We start from the raw sequence: 20,749 nt of genomic DNA on the forward strand, positions 1-20,749 counted from the left end.
GTCCTCGTTTGTAACATGCGAAGATTGGTCTAGAACGTGCTAAAAAAAAAACGAGGAAGGAGATTGCTCTTCTTAGTCCTTCCCTAGAGGGAAAATGCTAATTCTACAAAAGATCCAGCTCAAGCACCTCAAGCTAAAAGCAATTTAGCGCACCAGAGTTCCCGCCGCTCCGGCCCCTTTCGAAGGCTCATTCTGGTCACGTGATAGGTGGCAACTCTATTTTCCTTACCTTCCTCCATTCGCTTAAGGAGTCGGAAGTGGGGGAAGGGCGGGGGAAGGGTGTAGTGGGAGTAGACGCCAAGCGGAAGTGACGGGAGTAAGTACCGGAAGTGGGTCTAGTTGTCTCCCCACCACCACCACCACCTCCTAGTCCGTCCTGCTTGAACTCTTTCCTCTCACATTTTTCTAGTTTAGTGACCGGTTTCCGAGAGAGTCAAGATGTCTATTGAGATCGAGTCGTCCGAGTGAGTATCGGGGCCTGGGAAAGAGCGAGGAGAGGGAGGGCCGCGCCCCGCCAGGGGGGAGAAGGAGGCGGGAGACTAGCGAGCGACGCATCCTGCGGCCTGGAGTCCGTGTCTATCTGACGGGCCGGCCTGGAAGGGGAGAGTACCCCTCAGCCCGCATCTCCTGCCGCTTCTTCCTGCCTTTCTTTAATACGGCTAAGGGAAATTACCAGTAACCTTAGGGTCATGGGGCTGAGAGTTTGGAAAGGACCCCGAAAAGCCTCTAGGACTTTTTATAGATGAGGAAACTGAGGAAACAGGATGTTCTTTTTTTTTTTTTCTTTTTTTTTTTTTCTTTTTTTTTTTTTTGGCACTATTCCCTCTCAGCGCCTTACAGCGATACACATTGAACCGCTGCACCCGGGCTTTATTGGTTGGGATTGTGTATGGAGGCTAGCCAGCCTGCTGCTTGCTGTCATCTTATTCCCCAAGTGGATTCGATCTATTTCCCTCCCGCCTTAATGTTTCGAATTTAAGACGCTAGTTTCCTCATTTCCATTTTTCAGCATAATTAAGAACTAATAACAAAGCATTTTGTATTAATTAAGCATTTTTGTATATTAAGGTAAAGGGAGCAAGTCTAGAATTATTTATACAGTGATAAAGAATTTAAAAGTGAGTGATGAAAATACCACAGTGGAAGAATAAAAAATGTTAATTTATTTATTAAATTATTATTAAATGTTATTTATTTAACAAGTTTAAGTTTCTGGACAAAGCACTAGCCTGGCTAGCAAATTCAATGGAGCATGAATTTGTTAACCTTAGGGGGTTCTGTGTTCATTCTAGATGGATTGTGTTTTTTTTTTTTTTCTTGTTTTTAATAAAAGGCTATGTGATATAAAGGAGCGAGGACTGGACTTGCAATCGCATTTCAGTTTCTTACTAGCTGTGTTCTGTGCATTTTCTCCCCTATTGCCTACTTTTTTCCTTGCCACCTTATAAATATATTTCCGCTATATTAAGTGATCTTGCAATATCTGAAAGTTACCATTCAGACGTCCAGATCTCTCCTCCCTTTCAGTTCTGAAAGTGCTGAAAAAATAAGCTACGTTTGCTTCCACCACTTCCTACCCATTTTCTCCTCAACCCCTTATAATGTGACTTTCAAGTTTCATCATTCTGTCATAAAAATCACTATTCAATTATGGAATATTACTGTTCTGTAAGAAATGACCAACAGGATGATTTCAGAAAGACCTGGAGAGATTTACATGAACTGATGCTGAGTGAAATGAGCAGGACCAGGAGATCATTATATACTTCAACAACAATACTAGATGATGACCAGTTCTGATGGACCTGGCCATCCCCAGCAATGAGATCAACCAAATCATTTCCAATGGAGCAGTAATGAACTGAACCAGCTATGCCCAGAGAAAGAACTCTGACTAAGAACCATTACATTGAACTCCCAATCCCTATATCTATGCACACCTGCATTTTTGATTTCCTTCACAAGCTAATTGTACAATATTTCAGAGTCTGATTCTTTTTGTACAGCAAAATAACGTTTTGGTCAGGTATACTTATTGTGTATCTAATTTATATTTTAATGTACTTAACATCTACTGGTCATCCTGCCATCTAGGGGAGGGGGTGGGGGGGTAAGAGGTAAAAAATTGGAACAAGAGGTTTGGCATTTGTTAATGCTGTAAAGTTACCCATGCATATATCCTGTAAATAAAAGGCTATTAAATAAAAAAATAAATAAATAAAAATCACTATTCAGACTCCCTCAAAGATCACTAACCTCTCTGTACCTCAGTTTTGTCACCTGTAAAATTAAGGGGGGTTGGGCATAGTTGTCTCATCCTTTACAATGCCAGATACCTGATCCTATAGTTAAATTCATGGTATATTTCTTCTTTTTTAGTGTTATACGTCTCATCATGCAGTACTTGAAGGAAAATAGTTTACATCGAGCCTTAGCCACTTTGCAGGAGGAGACAACTGTGTCACTGAATACTGTGGACAGCATAGAGAGTTTTGTAGCAGATATTAACAGTGGACATTGGGATACCGTTTTGCAAGCTATACAATCCCTGAAATTACCAGACAAAACTCTGATTGATCTCTATGAACAGGTAAAAATTTAGCATGATTTATCTCTTTTAAAATAAAAATTAAAATGTTCTGACATGAATGCCATTCAGTTTTTATTTTTCTAGTAGCAAAAGATTCAAAGAAGAATTGTTCTTAACTCAGTAATGAAATTGTGTTCAATACATTTTAACTTTTATTAGAATTAATCTCCCTTCTTTGGTCAGCAGCCTGACCAACTGTCCTTCTATCTCTACTGTTGTCTAACTCCTAAATTTATTCTTCATCCTCATTCTTCCAGTTAGTTACTCTTGGCCTCATTTCTCTTTCCTACAGTTTTAGCCCTATGTAAACCAATTCGCTGATCTTAGCAATTTTGAATGTCTTCTTAAGCCCCTTGTTCTCTGCTCAACCCTGGTCACTCCCATCATAACTTTCCTTTTTACCTACTCTAGAGTTAATGAATGCTGCTGCAAGAAATAGTGAAACTACATAGACTGAATCCACAACCAAATCCATATTATTTAGCCTCGGTTGATCTTTTAAATACTTCACAACAATCCTTTTCTTTCAGTAGCTATTGCAAGTCTCAAGCTTCCTGCTTCTCCCCAATACCTCTCAAAAGATAACCTCACCATCTGCTTTACTAAGAGCAGACCATCTGAATGAACACTTCATTTTTTTCCCCAACATTTCAAAACATTGTCTTTATACTCATCCTCAACTCCTTTTTTTCCTGTCTCAAGAGAATGAAGTGATCCTTCTTTTTATAAAGGTTAATACCCAAATTTGTGTCTTTGATACTTTTTCCTTCAGCTTATACTAATTATTGTATATCACGTCTTCATTTTCTCCCCTGTTGCCTACCTTTTTCCTTGCCACCTTACAAATATATTTCCCCTATATTAAGTGATCTTGGAATATCTGAAAGTTACCATCCAGACATCCAGATCTCTCCTCCCTTTCAATTCTGAAAGTGCTGAAAAAATAAGCTACGTTTGCTTCCACCACTTCCTACCTATTTTCTCCTCAACCCCTTATAATGTGACTTTCAAGTTTCATCATTCTGTCATAAAAATCACTATTCAGACTCCCTCAAAGATCACTAATAGCCTTTTAATTGCTAAATCCAGTGGCTTTTTGTCAGCACTCATCCTTGATCATTATTTGGTCATGGCTCAACCTTCTGAATTCATATGCTTTCCCTGGCTTCTGCTATCTCAGTTTTCTTTCTCCTTTCCTGACCAAAAAAAAAAAAATCTTCAATTTGGAAGTTATGTAAGACTCCATACCAGTAGTGCAAGGCTGAATCAATATTAGAAAAACTAAAAGTATAATCGATAGTTTTAACAACAAAAAAATTCATATATTCAGTGATGGAAAAAACAGAATTCATATATTCAGTGATGGAAAAAAACTTGACAGACTACAACACTCATTCCTGTTTAAAACACTAGGAAGCATAGGAATAAACAGCTTTCTTTAAAATCAGTAATATATATATATATAACTAAGATCAAGCAATATCGGTAATAGGGATAAGCAAAAAGCCTTTCTATTAAAATCAGGGTGAAGTAAGGATGTCAGTTATCACCATTAATATTCAGTCTTGTTTTAGAAATGCTAGCTTTGGCAATAATACCTGAAAAAGATGTTGAAGAGATATACATAAGCAGTGAGGAAACCAGTGTATCACTTTTTGCCAATGATATGATGGTTTACTTAGGAAATTGTAGCATTAATCTACAAAACTAATTGAAATAATTAACAACTTAAGGAAAGTTACAGGATTTAAAATAAACTCACAAAAATCATATTGTCAATAAAACCAACAGTTTAAAATACTGCCAAAACACATTGTATGGATATAATTATAGAGCACTCTTTATTTAAATAAATGCAAATCTAAATAATTGAAGAACTATTAATTGTTTAATGTTAATTAGCAGACTGAGCCAATATAATAAAAAATGACAGTATTATCTAAACTAATTTATTCAGTGCCATATTAATCAAATTACCAAAGAATAACTATAGAGTTTTTTTTTTTTTTTTTTTTTTTAAATCATGACAATTCATCAGGAGAAACAAAAGATCAAAAATATTAAGGAGAATAATAAAGGAAAAAAAACTAGAAGGAAAGGAGAAAAACAATACCAGATCTCAAATTATACTACAAAACTGATTACTATGAAGTAAGAAATAGATTAATCAATGGAACAGATTAGGTATATATTATGCAGAAGCAAATGAGCACAGTTACCTAGTGTTTGATAAATCCAAAGATCCTAGTTATTGAGTCTAGAACTCATTATCTGACAAGAATTATTAGGAACACTAGAAAATAATCTAGCCAAAACTAAGCATACCTCAATATCCCACATCAAATCAAGATAAGCTTTAAATGAATATATGATTCAGATATAAAGCATGATATATGCAAATTAGTGGAACATGAAAGAAATTAACTTGTTGGATCGGTAGAGAAGTTCACAAGAAGTAAAATAGATAATTTTGATTATATAAAATCAATTTTTTTTTTTTAACAAACAAAACCAATGCAGCTAAAATTAGAAGAAAAGCAGGAAATTGGGGAAAAAATTTAGCAAGTTTTTCTGATAGTCATCTTTTCTAAAATATCTAAGAAACTGAATTAAATTTACAAGATTAACAGACATTCCCCAGTCAGATGATTAAAAGATATAAATAGGCAGTTTTTGAGGAAGGAAATCAAAGCTATAAATTTTATGAAAAAATGTTCTAGATCAGTGATGATTGGAAAACTGCAAATTTAAAAGTCTTACACTCATCAGATTGACTAAATTGAAACTAGGCTCTAAAAGCTATGAAATTCTACTCACTCTTTGACCCAGCAATATCACTATTAGGTCTGTAGCCTAAGGTCAAAGAAAGAGGAAAAGGACCCATATATTTACAAATATTTTTAATTAATTAATTGACTTTATTATAGTTTTTTATTTATAAAACATATGCATGGATAATTTTTCAACACTGACCCTTAAAAAATCTTTTCTTCCAAATTTTCCCCTCCTTCCCTCTACCCCTTCCCCTAATTCCAATACATGTTAAAATTTGTGTTAAATCCAATATATGTGTACAGTTATCTTGCTGCACAAGAAAAGTCGGATCTAGAAAGAAAAAAAAACCTGAGAAAGAAAACAAAAATGCAAGCAAACAACAACATAAAGAATGAAAATTCTATGTTGTGTTCCACACTCAGTTCCTACAATCCTCTCTTTGGGTATAGATGGCTTTCTTCATTACTGAACAATTGGAACTGGTCTGAATCAATTCATTGTTGAAGAGAGCCACATCCGTCAGAATTGATCATCGTACAGTCTTATTGTTGCCATGTACAATGATCTCCTTGTTCTGCTTGTTTCATTTAGCATCAAGTTTACAGCTATTTAAGTAATTTTGATAATTCCATCAATTGGGGAATGAGTGAACAAGTTTTGATGTGTGAATATGATGAATAACTCGATGCTATAAGAATGATGAAGGAGATTGTTTCAGAAAAACCTGGGAAGACTTCTATGAACTTAGCAGGAAACCAATGTACACAGTAATAGCAATATTATAAAAATAATCAGCTGTGAAAGAGTAAATGACTGACCAACTAATAACCTATCACAACTCTATAGGTCTCATAATGAAAACATGCTGCCCACCTCCAGAAAGAAAACCCAGAGTACAGTTTGAAACATTTTTTTCTGTCTTTCTTTTTTCTTGGAACAAGGCTAATGTGGAAATTCATATGTCCATATTTTTTTATTATGGGTTTTGTTTTTTCTTGCCATTTCAGTGGATGGAGGTGACAAGAGAGGAGGAAGGATAGAATTTGGAATGAAAATAGAATTTAAAAAAAAAAACTTTTCAAATTAAAAGACAGAGTCTAACTAGCTAATTCAACTTTTATCTACATAGGGATCCCTAAAGAGGGAATCATCTAGCTTCTACCTACAGATCTCTAGTGAACAAGAGTCTCTTACCTGATGAGAATCCTATTCCTTTTCCCATAGGTTCTCATTAGAAAAGTTTTCCTTGTATCAAGCCATAATTTGCTACTTTGTACCTTTTACTTCTTGCTACTGCTCTATCCTCTAGAGCCAAGCAAAACAAATTTCTCTTTCACATGAAAACCTTTCACGTAGTTGAAGAGAGCTACCATAACTCTCCATGTAAAGAACCTCCATCTTCCTATGACATGATTTGGAAGACCTTTCCTTGATTCCCCTTCTGAATGTTCTCTAGCTTAAAATGTCCTTCCTAAGATGTGCCATCCAAAACTGAACACAGTACTCCAAATGTGGTCTGATCATGACAATCCAGTGAGACTTTTTCTCAATGCTGTGTCTCAGCACAACCTTAAGGTCTCTTCTCTTGTAAAAGTTATGGATAAGAGTGATAATACTCATATAACCATAGTACAAAATAGCATAGTAATAAGGATGTACTGCAGGCCAGCAGAAGAAAGGAAGAATAATTCTTTAACCATTCCTTCTCAATCGTTTTCTGGTTTATTTTTCTCCTCCTGGCTTCCAGATATTTCCTCAATTCTTTGCCCTAGGGTTTTTTCTCTTTCCTTTCTATACAGTTTGCCTTAGTGATCTCATCTTTTTCCATGGATTCATTTGTCACATTTATGCAATTATTGCCAATTCTATGTAAGTCTAATCTCTTCGCCGAGTTCCTTAATCCTACATATCCCAACTACCTGATGGACATCTTTATTTGGACGTTCCAATTCAAATTCAGCTTGTACAAAATGGAACTAAAATTCACCACGCACCCATCCCCTTCCTTTGAACCCCACTATTTCTATTGATAATATCATTATCTTCCCAATCCCCTAAACTGAAAATCTCCTAGACATCTTTGATTATTTCTTCTCCCCATTCAGTCATTTGTCAAGTACTGTCGTGTCTACCTCCCAAGCATTTCTTGCATTCATTTGTTTTTCCCCATTCTCACCAGCAACATCCTATTTCAAGCTCTCATCACCTCTAGCCTTTAGCACTATAATGGACTTTTTGTTGATCTTCTTGCTTCTGTTTTCTCCCCTGTCTTCAAACCGTCTTTCACATAACTCCCAAAATAGCCTTTCTAATAGGTTCAAACATGTCATTTCCCTGCTCAAAAGTCCTTTCTGAATATGCCCTAGCCTGGCATTTAAAGCCTTCCAACTTAAGCCTGTTGCCTTCTTTACTAGTAAGTGTTCACATTTCTTCTCTCAGGTTCTATACTCTTCAATCCAACAGAGTGCCTGTCACATTATAGGCATTTAATAAATGTTAATTGATTAATTATACTGGAAAGATATTCTCCAAATTCAACATGTTGTCTCCCACCTCCATGCTTTGAAACAAGTGATTTATTTAGTTTGTACTCCTTCATCCCTGTCTTTCAGAAATCTCTTTCTTCATCTCCCAACCAAAAGTGTTATTTCCCCACTCAGATATTGTTAAAGTATTTGTTTCCCTCCTTTGCCCCCATCACTCCCTCCTTTGTATTTTATATATTTGTGTACCCATTACCCACCAACCTCAACATTATATTGCACAATGCATGTGAATATACATGCACATGCACACACATATACTTTTCTCCTCTACAAGAGAATATAATGTCTTTTGAGAATAGGAGCTGTCTTTGTCTTTGTATCTCCAGCACATACCTAGGATAGTCTTGCACATCTTAACTACTAAATAAGCTCCTTAAGGTCAGGACTTCTTTCACATTTGTCTTTGTGTTATGCTTAATAAATGTTTCTTGACTGAACTGCTTAAAGTAAAATGGAGAAATTACTTCATATTTCTTTTACGGTTGATCATAATCATTATCAAATGGAAATCCTTGATATTGATGACTGCTGATTGATCAGGGTGATAGCTGTGTTAATTTCCCAAAATAAGACAACAATGAAGTTTGTTTCTCTGATTGACTTCTTTCACTTGAACAAACTTAGAGGCCATTGTAGGCTTATTAATTGGCCTAATTTCAATATTATTGTGTCTTGGGGAATAAGGAGGCCCAAAGAGAGGGAAAGGGATAGGTTATAAGTCATTGGAACAGTTAGAACATACAACATTTATCAGTTGAGTTCACTATCTTATAAGGACATGGTTTGTGGTGCCCCAAAATAATTATAATAATAACATCAAAAATTACTGATTACTGATCACAGATCACCATACATGATATGGGTTTTCCTTCCCATAATAATGGGAATTATTGGGAATAAATGGGAAAAGTTGAAATATTGTCAGTATTATCCAAATATGACACAATGTCAGTGCATGCACTCAGACTTAATTGAATGTGCTTGACATAAAATTGCTATAAACCTTCAATTTGTAAAAAAAAAAAAATGTAATATCTGCACACTGCCATCTGCAAAGCAAAACATAATAAAATTATATATGCCTGTACTTTATATGCTGAGAGGAAGGAAAACTAATAGATTTTTTTTTTTAAATGATAACTGGAGATTGCAGGATTTTATATACAATGTTGTAATCACTTTTGTAGGCCAATCAAGTTTTAAAAAATTAATTTCCTAACAACTAATCTCTTAGCAATATTTTTAGCTCAAAAATGTAACTGAAGTTTTTAATTAAAAGAAGTCTTTGAACATGCTAATTCTTTCTTTCTCATAATTGTCTAGGTTGTCTTGGAATTAATAGAACTTCGGGAATTGGGTGCTGCCAGATCTCTTCTAAGACAGACTGACCCTATGATCATGTTAAAACAAACTCAGCCAGAGAGATATATTCATCTTGAGAATCTCTTAGCCAGGTCCTATTTTGATCCTCGTGAGGTAAACTTATAACATTGAAAATATTAGCAAGTCTCCCACTATGTTTCTGGTATTATTTTTCCTCATTAATTTGAATTTTTTTTTAAATACCTATATTATTAGAAGACTAAAAAATTAAATTGCAAGGGACCATAGCAGTCATCTAAAGTTTCTTAACCTATTAGTGTCCACTTTTTTAAAAAATATTTTTTAATAGATGCAGCTAGGGAGTGTAATGGATAGAGCACCAGCCCTTAAGTCAAGAAAGCCTGAGTTCAAATGTGGTTTCAGACACTTTCAGATATTTAACACTTCCTAGTTGTATGACCCTAGGCAAGTCACTAAACAGCCTCAGCAAAATATATATATATATAACTGTATTTCAACATCATTGGTTGCCTTTATGACATTATACATTTCATTTCAATCATTTAAAAACATTCTGAGAAAGGGAGAGGGGAGTCCATATCAAAAAAAAAAAAAAAAAAAACCAATCCACTTATTAAAACCGACTGATCTAAACCAACTTCTTAATATAACAAATGAGAAAAAATGAGGCTCTATAGATTATATGATTTTCCTAAGATCACACAAACATAACAAGGCAAAAGTAGGACAAAAACTCAGGACTTTTGAATTCAAGTTCTGTGCTCTTTCCACAACACCCCTAGAAATTTGCATCATTTAATCAAACTTTTTAAATCTATTTTCTAAATATTTCCTTTTAAACAAAAGATGTGTACTGGATAAAGTAAAATTGTTCAGAAAATTGTATCAGAACTCTTGATAGACTTTCCATGTTAACATTGATACTTTTTAGACATAGTTTTCTGCAGGAACCTTTGGGATATGTATTTAAATGTATGAAAATATGTATTGTTGCTTTACCAAGCCACCAGCCAAAGGGTTTTCCATAGTGTATCAAGTGTGAATTGTAATGCTTTCTCTAAGAGGTTTCTATCTTTAATTAGTATGAATATGACATTTGAAATCCAGCTCATTTAAAAGCATTAATTTTAGTAATGACACCTCATATTTACATGGTACTTTAAAAATTCTTTGCTCACTCTGTTAGTTGGAATACAAACACATTTAGCTGAAGGTTCCAAAGTGAGGATGCCCAAGGTTTATATGGCTTATGAGATGGGACTTTAATTAATATCTCCAAACACCAGTGTTCTTTCCTATTTCTCAGTAGTTTGTCTTCTTCCTTATTACCAAGATGTTTAGCTCTCAATAAGGGGCTGTAAGAATGTAATAGTATCAGAATGCATAGAAAATAGGAGAATAAAAGTAATGCCCCTAAATTTCTAAGTTAAATTGGAAGTAGAATGAATGGATGAAACACACTCTTGACTGCAAGAGTTATTAGAGTGAAAAATTGTCATGGAACTACATCATCAAACATTTATTAATTCTGGCTGTGTTCCATTCCCTGGGAATGTATAGACAAAAATGAAATAATTCCTTCTATCAGGGGATTTATAATGTTCATGAATAAAAATATATACACAATAAATACAAAGTACATTTGGCATGGGCAATAAGGTTCTGGCCAAAAGTAAAGATTAGTAAAGTTTCCATATAAAAAATAGCACTTGAGCAAAGTTTTGAAAGATAAAAGATCTTTAGAGATGAAAGTGAGAAAAAAATAGGCATGTGGGACACAATGGAGTTGGGAAATGCAGTTATGTCATTTGTGAGCAATACAGAAATCAACTAGTGTTTAATAAGTTTGAAAAGTTAAGTGGGGGCCAGATTATGAAGAGTTTTAAATGCTGTACAGAGTAGTTCATATTTTATCTCAGAAGCAATAAATCAAGGGTTCCTAGTTTTTAATTTAGAAAAATCATTTTACTAACAGGGTAAAGGATAAATTTAGAGAAGGGAGAGACCAATTAAGAAGGCCTGTTTGGAGAACACAACTTCATCTGCAATGCAAGTGTAAGACAATGAGGGCTCAAACTAGGTTGGTGTCCAAGTAATAAGAGAAGGCATCAGCTACTAGAAATGTTTTAACAGATAGAAATGGTAAATTTTGGTAACTAAATGGATATGTGGGGTGAGGGAGCATAAGGAATCAGAGGTTGGGAACTTGGAAGTTTAGAAGGGTGGTGGTACTCTCATCAGAAATAAGAAAATTCAAAAGAAATAGGGTTTTGCATCCCTGAAGTCAGGAGGACCTGAGTTCAAATCTGGCCTCAGACACTTAACACTTCCTGGCTGTGTAACCGTAGGCAAGTTACTTAACCCCAATTGCCTCAGCAAAAAGAAATAAAAATAGTTTTGTCCAGAAAGAAAACAAGTTCTAATTTGGACATACTATTTGAAATATTCCCCTAACAATTGGAGATCCGCAACTAAAACCCAAGGGAGATGGATAAACAAATTTGAAAACTATTTGCATAAAGATAACTACACTCATGGGAACTAGTGAGTTCACTGAGAGTGAAAGATTAGAATTGGGCTCAGAACTTAATGTTAGACCCGTAGTAAGGAGACACGACAGAGATGATGAACCAGCAAAGGAGATTGAGGGAAAAAAAAACAAGTCAGATGGAGAGGAAGAGAATCGGGAGTATCACAAAAGCCCATAATGAACTAAGGGCCAGACCAAGAGGAAAGAGTTGGGGAAAGTGTCAGATCTTAAACAGTAGTCAGGAATGAGGTTTAAAAGTCTTTCATATTTCCATCATCCTTATAATCCAACCAAATTGAAATCTCCTTCAGTGGCAATATTCCTCCTCCTGTCCTGTGCATTTTTGTTGGCCATATATGCAATGTACTCTCTCTTCTCTATTTCCTCATAGAATACCTTGCTTCCTTCAAGATACTACTCAAATATCCCAACTACTCATGCCCACCTTCCCTCCCTAACTGACTTACATTTATTTTGTATTTATTCCATGTATATATATATATATATTGTCTTCCCTAATAGACTGTAGGCTCCTTGAAAATAGCACTTATCTATTGTGTTCCCAAAATCAGCACAGTACCCGACACCTAGAAGTCATCTTACCAGCACTTGTTGATTGGTTTAACAATTGTTTAACAAAGTTTAACACTTTGGAAGGAGGTCTAAAAGCCATATTTCAAAGGGTCAAGAAGTGAATGAGTGAGAGGAGAGAAAATGGACACAACTAGTGGACACAGATTCTGGGAATTTTGGTGTAGTAGCAGGGAGAGATATAGAGTGATCATTGGAGAAGGTGACAGACTAATAAGGATTTCTTCAGGGATAAACAAGATTTAGGTGTATTTACAAGAATCAGGGAAGGAAACAGTAAACAGGGAGGTATTAAAGTTAAAGAGAGGAGGGATGATAATGGGAAAAGATGGAAGAGAATGAAATCAAAGATGAGAAAAAGAATCACCTCTTCATCAGAGACTAGAGTAAATTAAGAGAGAGTGAGGCATGATGATGTCTGAGGGTTCCAAGAAACAGAGAAGAGGCAAATGACCTCTTTTTTCTCAGTAATGCTTGTTAGGTCCTCAGCAGAAAAGGCGGCAGTAGGGAGAATATATGATGGAAAACTTGACAAGAAAAGAAAGGTTTAAAATAACTTCTGGAGAATGAACTAGAGAACAATTGGGGAAGAGAAAAGAAAGAGGGAAAAAGGGTTATCTTGCTATGTAGTGTGATGAGTCTCCTTTTTTGAAAGTTTTTAAGAATAGTATGAACAGTGATCAGCAATTACTTAAATTGCTTTAAATAGAAGAATCTACAAAGTGATTGTATGTTGCCATTCTTGTCTCTGAAAACTTGGTATGCAAATTCAGTACCTTTTTTTTAAAAAAAATAAACTTATAATTCATAGTTCAAATAGTTTTCCATAGTGATACTTATAACATTTTCTTTCACTTGATAGATAAACATTTCTTAACATAATTTCAGTATTATATCTAGTTTCTGACATACTTCTCTCTACTATTATGATCCCAACATAATAATTTACACTTCTATAATGTTTTTAAGGTTTTAAAAGTGTTTTCTTCACAAAAATCCTTTAAGGGAGATCAAATACTATTTATTACCCCTATTTTATCAATGCCTCATAACCACTTCTTCCTGGAGTTATTTTCACTTCTGGCTCTTTACCAGGCATATCCAGATGGAAGCAGCAAGGAAAAAAGAAGAGCAGCGATTGCACAGGCTTTAGCTGGAGAAGTCAGTGTTGTACCTCCATCTCGTCTTATGGCACTGTTAGGACAGGTAAAGAACTTTTTATTGTTGTGTATATTTGACAAATTTTAAAAATATCTTTCTCCCAGGATTCTGCTTTTATGTAAAAGGCTGATCCCTCAAGGCTACCAAGAAAGGTACACAGAAAATTAAATGAATCTAACCCTTCCTTTTTTATTAACACCTTTTGTTTTTGTATCATTTCCATTTCCAGATATATCTTTTCCCCATAGATCCTTGCCATGTTGCAAAAAATTGAAAAAGAGGTTTTTAAAAAAGCAATACATTTACTGAATCAATTATGCTGTTACTCCCTGTTTCTGCAAAAGAGAGGGAATTGCATTTTGTTCTTTATTCTTCAGGATCATGCTTACTTAATCATTATCATTACATAGCATCCAATTTCATATTTCCTTTTATTAACATTCCTTCTTTACTGTTTTCATTATTTTTTTAGCTTCATGAATAGCCTTGAACTGTGCCAATCTGTGTCTTGAGAATTATCAAAACAAAAGTCTACTAGGGTTAGGGTTAGAATGCAGAACAAACAATGTTTTCATATGTTTTAAAGTGAATTTCTTTAAATATCTTTTTAGGCTTTGAAGTGGCAACAACATCAAGGTTTGCTTCCTCCTGGTATGACTATTGATTTGTTCAGAGGCAAAGCAGCTGTAAAAGATGTGGAAGAAGAGAAGTTTCCTACACAGTTAAGCAGACACATTAAGGTAGAGAACTTAAAACATTTCTTTTACTTGGCAAATTAACATTTTTTAACATAACTCCAATATTGTATCTAGTTTCTGACATACTCCTCTCTGCTATTAGAAATATTACAATCCTAATCCCAAACATAGTAACTCATTTACATAGTGTTTTAAGGCTTAAAAAGTGCTTTCTTCACAAAAGCTCTTTAAGGTATATCAAGTACTTTCTACTGATGAAAACAAGTATTTATTTAATTCAGTGAGGGGGATTCAGAGAAGGTTCAGTGACTTGCTTACAAATCCAGAACAGTTTACAGTTAGACCCAGGATTTGAACCCTGATTTTCTTATTCCCAAATCCAGACAATTATTATAAAAATATGAGTAATTTAATTTATTGTTAATTCTTTATTACATATATTAGTAAAAATTAGAAATGTAAATCTGACATAATTTTTAGGGGTTTATTTGCTCAGCATTATGTTAATTTTTTTCTATGCTATACCACTGATTATCAGATGGTTTTTTTCTACTTTTCAATATCTGCATTATTCATGAATTATTTTAGAAAAGTTATAATCAGTAATATTGCCATTTGCATTATGTTGCAGCCTCATTCCCTATTTTGTATTCCCTATGTGGGTTCCAAGTTAAACTTAATACAACTATTGCAAAGCATTTTACAGTCCTTTGAATCTTTATACAGCATGTTAAATTGGTCTTATGTATTACATTTCAACTTTCACGTTAAGATTATTTTGGTAACTATTAAGTGTCTACTAAATAGTTGAGCATTTTTTATAAGCATAAAGTTAGCTAAAGAGAAGCTTTGTAACATAGTGAGTAGAGAACGAACCTGCCTCTTATCACAGATGGGCCTTATAATTCTACAGAGCTGTAGCTAACCCAAAGACTGAGAGATGATTTCCCTTCTACATCAGTGGAAGGATTTTCTTGTGTAGATAAAATCAAGACCCTTTGAGGGGTTATATCCATGATCGTGTAGGTAGTATGTGACAGAGGTAGACCTTGAATCTAAGATATCTTGACTCCAACGTTAGTTTTCTTTCCACTATATCACAATAATTAGGCATCTAATTGGCAAAGTGAATAAAATCATGGAATTAGAGTCAAGAAAAATTTAAGTTAAAATCCTGCCTGAGACACTTAAGTAACAAAAAATGCCTATATATGGGAATTGATAATATTGAAATTGTCGCTATTAATAAAGAAATTTGGGGTGTGTCCAGATGTGACTCTGAAAGGTGAAAGTGATAACCATATAAATACCTATCCCTAAGGCAAAAACTAGATAGAATCTGATATAGTCTGTTGGAACTAATGGCACTTTTTTCTGTTAGCCTATTATTGAACTAAGAGGCCTTGACAAAAATATCATCTAAGAAAAGGACTTTGCTTCTGCCAAAAAAAAACCTGGAATTCCAAAGAAAAGACCCTTCAGAAAACAGATATTTGCCTTTCTCAGTTTTTCCTTAGCAACTTTCAGTAAGACCAACCAAGGAATTATTCGTTTATTGTGAGAGATAGTCCAACACTGCCAGAGGATGATTAGGGGAATAAGGGGGTTGAGCCTTCAATAAAATATATGTCGTCTTTATTTTTGTTTAAAATAGTTTGGCCAGAAATCACATGTGGAATGTGCTCGATTTTCTCCAGATGGCCAATATCTGGTCACTGGCTCTGTTGATGGATTCATTGAAGTATGGAACTTTACAACTGGAAAGATTAGGAAGGTAATGTAAATTTAAAATTCTTAAATTTTCCTAGTGAAAAAGTGAATGGCTATAGATAATTTTTTTTTAAGCTATGAAATCTAAACTGGTAGAGAAAAGAATCACAGTTATCACAGAGACTGAGTTGTTAAGAAAATGGAAGACTAAATGCCATTTATTATTATGGTTACTGTTTTGGTATCCCAGCCTTCCATGCAAAATATTAAAATAAAATAACAGTCATTAGCATAGGGTTGATCATTTAATACTGCCAACCAATGGGGATGTAGTTTAAGACTACTGTTTATTCATGTATTGGTCAACCTGCCATCTAGGGGAGGGTCTGGGGAGGGGAAGGAGGGGAAAAATTGGAACAAAAGGTTTTGCAATTGTCAATGTTGAAAAATTACCTATGAGTATATCTTGAAAATAAAATACTATAATAATAATTTAAAAAAAAAAGAAAATGGAAGACTAATAGTTGGAATGAATCTTAAGTTCCCACTATGTGTTGGACACTTAGGCTCTTGGAATACAAAGATGAAAATGAAACAGTTCCTGCCCTCTAAGTAAGTTACATTCTTTTGGAAGAAAACCACATGTACGCAGTGAAGTAAATAGAATGTAATTTTTGGATGGAAGGGAACTAGTAACTTGGAAGATACCACTTGAGTGAACTTTGGAAGGTATAGGGTTCATGTGACCAACAAGATAATGCGATTTTTCTCCAGTCCTCATGACCTCTCAGACTTCTCCAGAGTAAGAGTTACTCACAAGAGTTAACACAAATTTCAGCTATCTTCCAGTTTGATTCTCCAAGAACTTAAAAACAAATTTAACAACTCGGGGAACTAACTGCAGAAAAGGTTAATCCTTAACGATTCTCATTTAAAGTAACAAGTTAGATTTTTATTTTCCTCCATTTTTTTTTTCCTTCTGTAAACACAGCACTGTCTCTCCTTATTACCTCCCCTTTTCCTTTCCCCTTTTTCCTCCTACTTCTCTACGGAATGAGACAAATTTCTTCCCGGTTAGAATGTGAGTTCTTTGCAAATATGGATTGTTTTATTTTTAGTACTTCAGTCCCCAGCACCTAGCACATGGTTATCTCAAACTTAATTGTGTATCCTATTTAAATCCAGTGTTCTGAATTATTTATATTGAGTTACTTTCATAAGGAGTTTTATTTTTTATAGAAAAAAAAAGTGTAATTGAATTAGAAAGTATGTTCTCTATTCCTGAGACACAGATAAGAGAAACTGACTTGTCTGGATCATGATGCTTTTTGTCAAGGCACTATTTCTGACTTGGTGGCAGTTTACCCAAGGCATGGTACTTAAGGAGGTAATAACTCCTAAAATGCTAAGCATATTCATCCAAACGTATAAATTGACAACACACATCACTAAGCACATAATCTTGGCATTATTTGCATGGCTTTTTGGCCATTTGAATAAATCAAAATCATATACAGAACTTAGTGATGTGGAGTTATACAGAATGTGAAAAAATTGTTCCTGTTTTTAAGGAATTTACCTTTTGAAATAAGTCGTATTTGCTAAACAGTCCAATTATAGCTTCCTTCATTTTGAGGTTGTCTTAGTAATGGTTGAATATCATTTTCTTTAGGATCTCAAGTACCAAGCACAAGACAATTTTATGATGATGGATGATGCTGTACTATGTATGTGTTTCAGCAGAGATACAGAAATGTTAGCAACTGGGGCCCAAGATGGAAAAATAAAGGTATGAATTAATCTTTCTCACAGATAGCTTCCAAGTTCTATTGCAACAAGACTAGGAAACTGTATGATGGTATATTTATCATTTCAGGGGAACAGCCTTCAACTGATACTTTATTGCTTTGATTTTTTGACTGATAGATTGTTAGGGACCAAGATTAATCCAAAAGAATGGTCCCCTAACTAATTAACTTACTTAATAGTATTGAATTAAAAGGATACAGCTATTGCTGTTTTATTTAATTCAGCTAATTATTTCTGAGTTATTTTCACAGAATTTAGTTATCAAGACACATTTTTAATAACAGATACACAAACAGGAATTGGTTTTTGTTGGTTATATGTGATAAAAGGAATGCTCTTGCAAACTTAAGCTTTTTTAAATTTCTCTAGGTGTGGAAGATACAGAGTGGACAGTGTTTACGAAGATTTGAAAGGGCACACAGTAAAGGTGTCACCTGCCTCAGCTTCTCTAAGGATAGCAGTCAAATCCTTAGTGCCTCCTTTGATCAAACAATCAGGTACTTTTGGATGCAAAAATATCAGCGTTTTAGTATAAGTAGAATAATGTTGTAGTGGAAAAAGCACTACACTAGAATATGTGAGAGCTTCCTCAGATACTTTAATAACTATAAGGTCATAGCAAATCACTGAGCTTAGAGTCTCAATTTCCTTTTTTTGTAAAGTAGGAGTGGTATAACCTACCTAGCAAGATTATTTAAGAAAAGTATTTAGCAACTTTAAATTGGCATATAAATGTGAGTTTATTTAACATAATTTAGCATTTAAATAGTACAGAGACTGACATGATTCTGACCTGTTATAAATCTCCAAAAAGCCCTGGTTAGAATATTACAGTCAGGTCGGGTATTTATAATCCAGAAATAAAACCCAGAAATAGTCCAAATCACACAGTTCTAACAAACAAGTTTGTAGATAGACATCAAATGTTAGGATACATTAGGTTTATTTTGGTTAATTAAGTGCATAATTCACAAGTATTTACATATCTTTCAAAGAAGTTGTAGGACACTAAATCGTCCCAAGTATTGTAACTTAAAGTATTTCTTCTTTGTAAATGACTTCAACACTAGATACTCAAAGGTGGATTTAGAATGTCTCTTTTAAGAAAACTGTTTCCTAATTTTAAACAATTATTCCTTTCATCTTGACATTGCATGCATTATAATTCCATGTCAAAGAAGTATAGTACAAAGAAGGCTGGATTTATAGTCTCCAGACCAAAATTCAAATCTGCCTATGACTCATCTCCTGTGTGATGATGTGCAAGTCACTTACCTTTATTGAGCCTCAGTTTCCTCATCCATAAAATGGGTATAATGCCAGTAATACCTACCTTCCAAGGTTGTGGGGATAAAGTGAAATAATATATGTATAATATTTTATAAAGCTTAAAGTGTTAACAGAAATGTCAGCCATTATTGTTATTGCAATGATTTGTTTTAAAAATTTATTCCATGACAGAATACACGGCTTAAAATCTGGGAAAACCTTGAAGGAATTTCGTGGTCATTCTTCATTTGTTAATGAAGCTACTTTTACTCAGGATGGACATTATATAATCAGTGCATCATCTGATGGCACTGTAAAGGTTAAGTAGTTTGCTATTGAAATAGTTTATTTTGGGATATCTGTTTCATCTTCAGTCTCTGAAGTCTAAAAAGTGGTGAGAACTACCTGTCACTCCTGAATTCATTTCAATTTATCATACCCTTTTTCTTTTTTCCTTTTTTTTAATTTAATTTTTGTCAACTAATAGAAATCTATTTTCTCTCCCTTCCACCCCTCCATTGAAAAAGAAAAAAAAAACCAAAACCATTTAAACAAATATGCCTAATCAAGAAAAGCACATTCTTATATTGACGGTGTTCAAAAAGTGTGTCTTAGTCTGTATCCTGAGTTTGTCATTTCTCTAGTCAGGAGATGAATGTCAGGAGATGGGTAGTGTGGTCAGTGGTCCTTTGGAATCATAATTAGCTGAGAATTCTTAATTCTTTCAAAGTTGTTCATTTTTAATGATTTTATTATATTATGTATTCCAGCAAGCATTTATTAATCACCATGTGTACTAAGCACTGTGATAAGCCCTGAAAATACAGAGACAAAAAAGAAAAGGTTCTTGTCCTCAGAGAGTTTACATTCTATTGCAGTGAAATAGTATGCACCTAGGAAATTAAGTACAAAAATTTTTGCAAAGTGTATTTAGAAAGAAACAAATAGTATTGTTATAACTCTGATTTTTATTTAAATTTTGACCACTGTAGCATTCCATAGACAAATTAATTCCTTTCTTCCTCTAGAAACCCCAATCATCTTTTTAAACATTATTTTAAATGAAAAGCAAATAATTCTCCTTGATAGCAGGGGTAGTCTCATATTTTCTTTCTTTTTCCTCCTAAATATATAGCTCAGTGCCAGGCATATAGTAGGAGATTAATAAACACTTGTTGATGTAGCAGCTAGAGGAGTAGTAGATACGGTACCAGTCCTGAAATCAGGAAGACTTGAGTTTAAATCCAGCTCAGACACTTAGCTATATGACCCAGGTTAAGTCACTGAATCCCAACTACCTCATCAAAAAATATAAACAAACACTTTTTGAATTGAAAAAGTAGTTCAAAAAATACACACAAAAAAGGCTTAATTGAAGAATCTTAAGAGTCTTTAGCCTGGAAAAAAGAGGACTTACAGAATGTATAATTATTGTTTTTGAATATTTGAAGGGTTATCATGTAGAAGAGGTATACAGTTTATTCCTTTTAACTTCAGAGGGGTGAATTAGGAGTTGTGGTTAGAAGTTATAAGAAAGATTTCTCATCAAAAAGAACTTCCTAAAAATTAGCACCATCCAAAATTAGAATGGGTATGCCAATCCATGCCATGTAGGTAGTAATTAGGTTCCTCATTACTGAAAATATTTGAATAAAAGTTCAGTACCCAGTTGTCAAGGTGTTGTAGAGAAGCTTCAGAATTCAAATTGGGTTTGATTTTTTAAGTT

At 34.2% G+C, this 20,749-nt stretch overlaps 1 protein-coding gene across 1 annotated transcript in view; it reads left to right on the plus strand.

The window, feature by feature from the left end:
* The first annotated feature begins 311 nt into the window (after positions 1–311).
* The window catches only part of SMU1 (SMU1 DNA replication regulator and spliceosomal factor), a 30,531-nt gene continuing 10,093 nt past the window's right edge, over positions 312–20,749 (plus strand). Inside the window, exons 1-9 of the mRNA XM_003761383.3 lie at positions 312–464; positions 2,380–2,590; positions 9,235–9,387; positions 13,472–13,582; positions 14,149–14,277; positions 15,890–16,009; positions 17,618–17,734; positions 18,124–18,251; positions 19,216–19,342. Of these exons, the coding sequence (XP_003761431.1) occupies positions 439–464; positions 2,380–2,590; positions 9,235–9,387; positions 13,472–13,582; positions 14,149–14,277; positions 15,890–16,009; positions 17,618–17,734; positions 18,124–18,251; positions 19,216–19,342 (1,122 nt within the window). The 5' untranslated portion in view covers positions 312–438. The remainder of the gene's footprint in view (positions 465–2,379; positions 2,591–9,234; positions 9,388–13,471; positions 13,583–14,148; positions 14,278–15,889; positions 16,010–17,617; positions 17,735–18,123; positions 18,252–19,215; positions 19,343–20,749) is intronic.

This window comes from Sarcophilus harrisii, chromosome 1 (assembly GCF_902635505.1).
Source record: "Sarcophilus harrisii chromosome 1, mSarHar1.11, whole genome shotgun sequence".
NCBI lineage: Eukaryota > Metazoa > Chordata > Mammalia > Dasyuromorphia > Dasyuridae > Sarcophilus > Sarcophilus harrisii.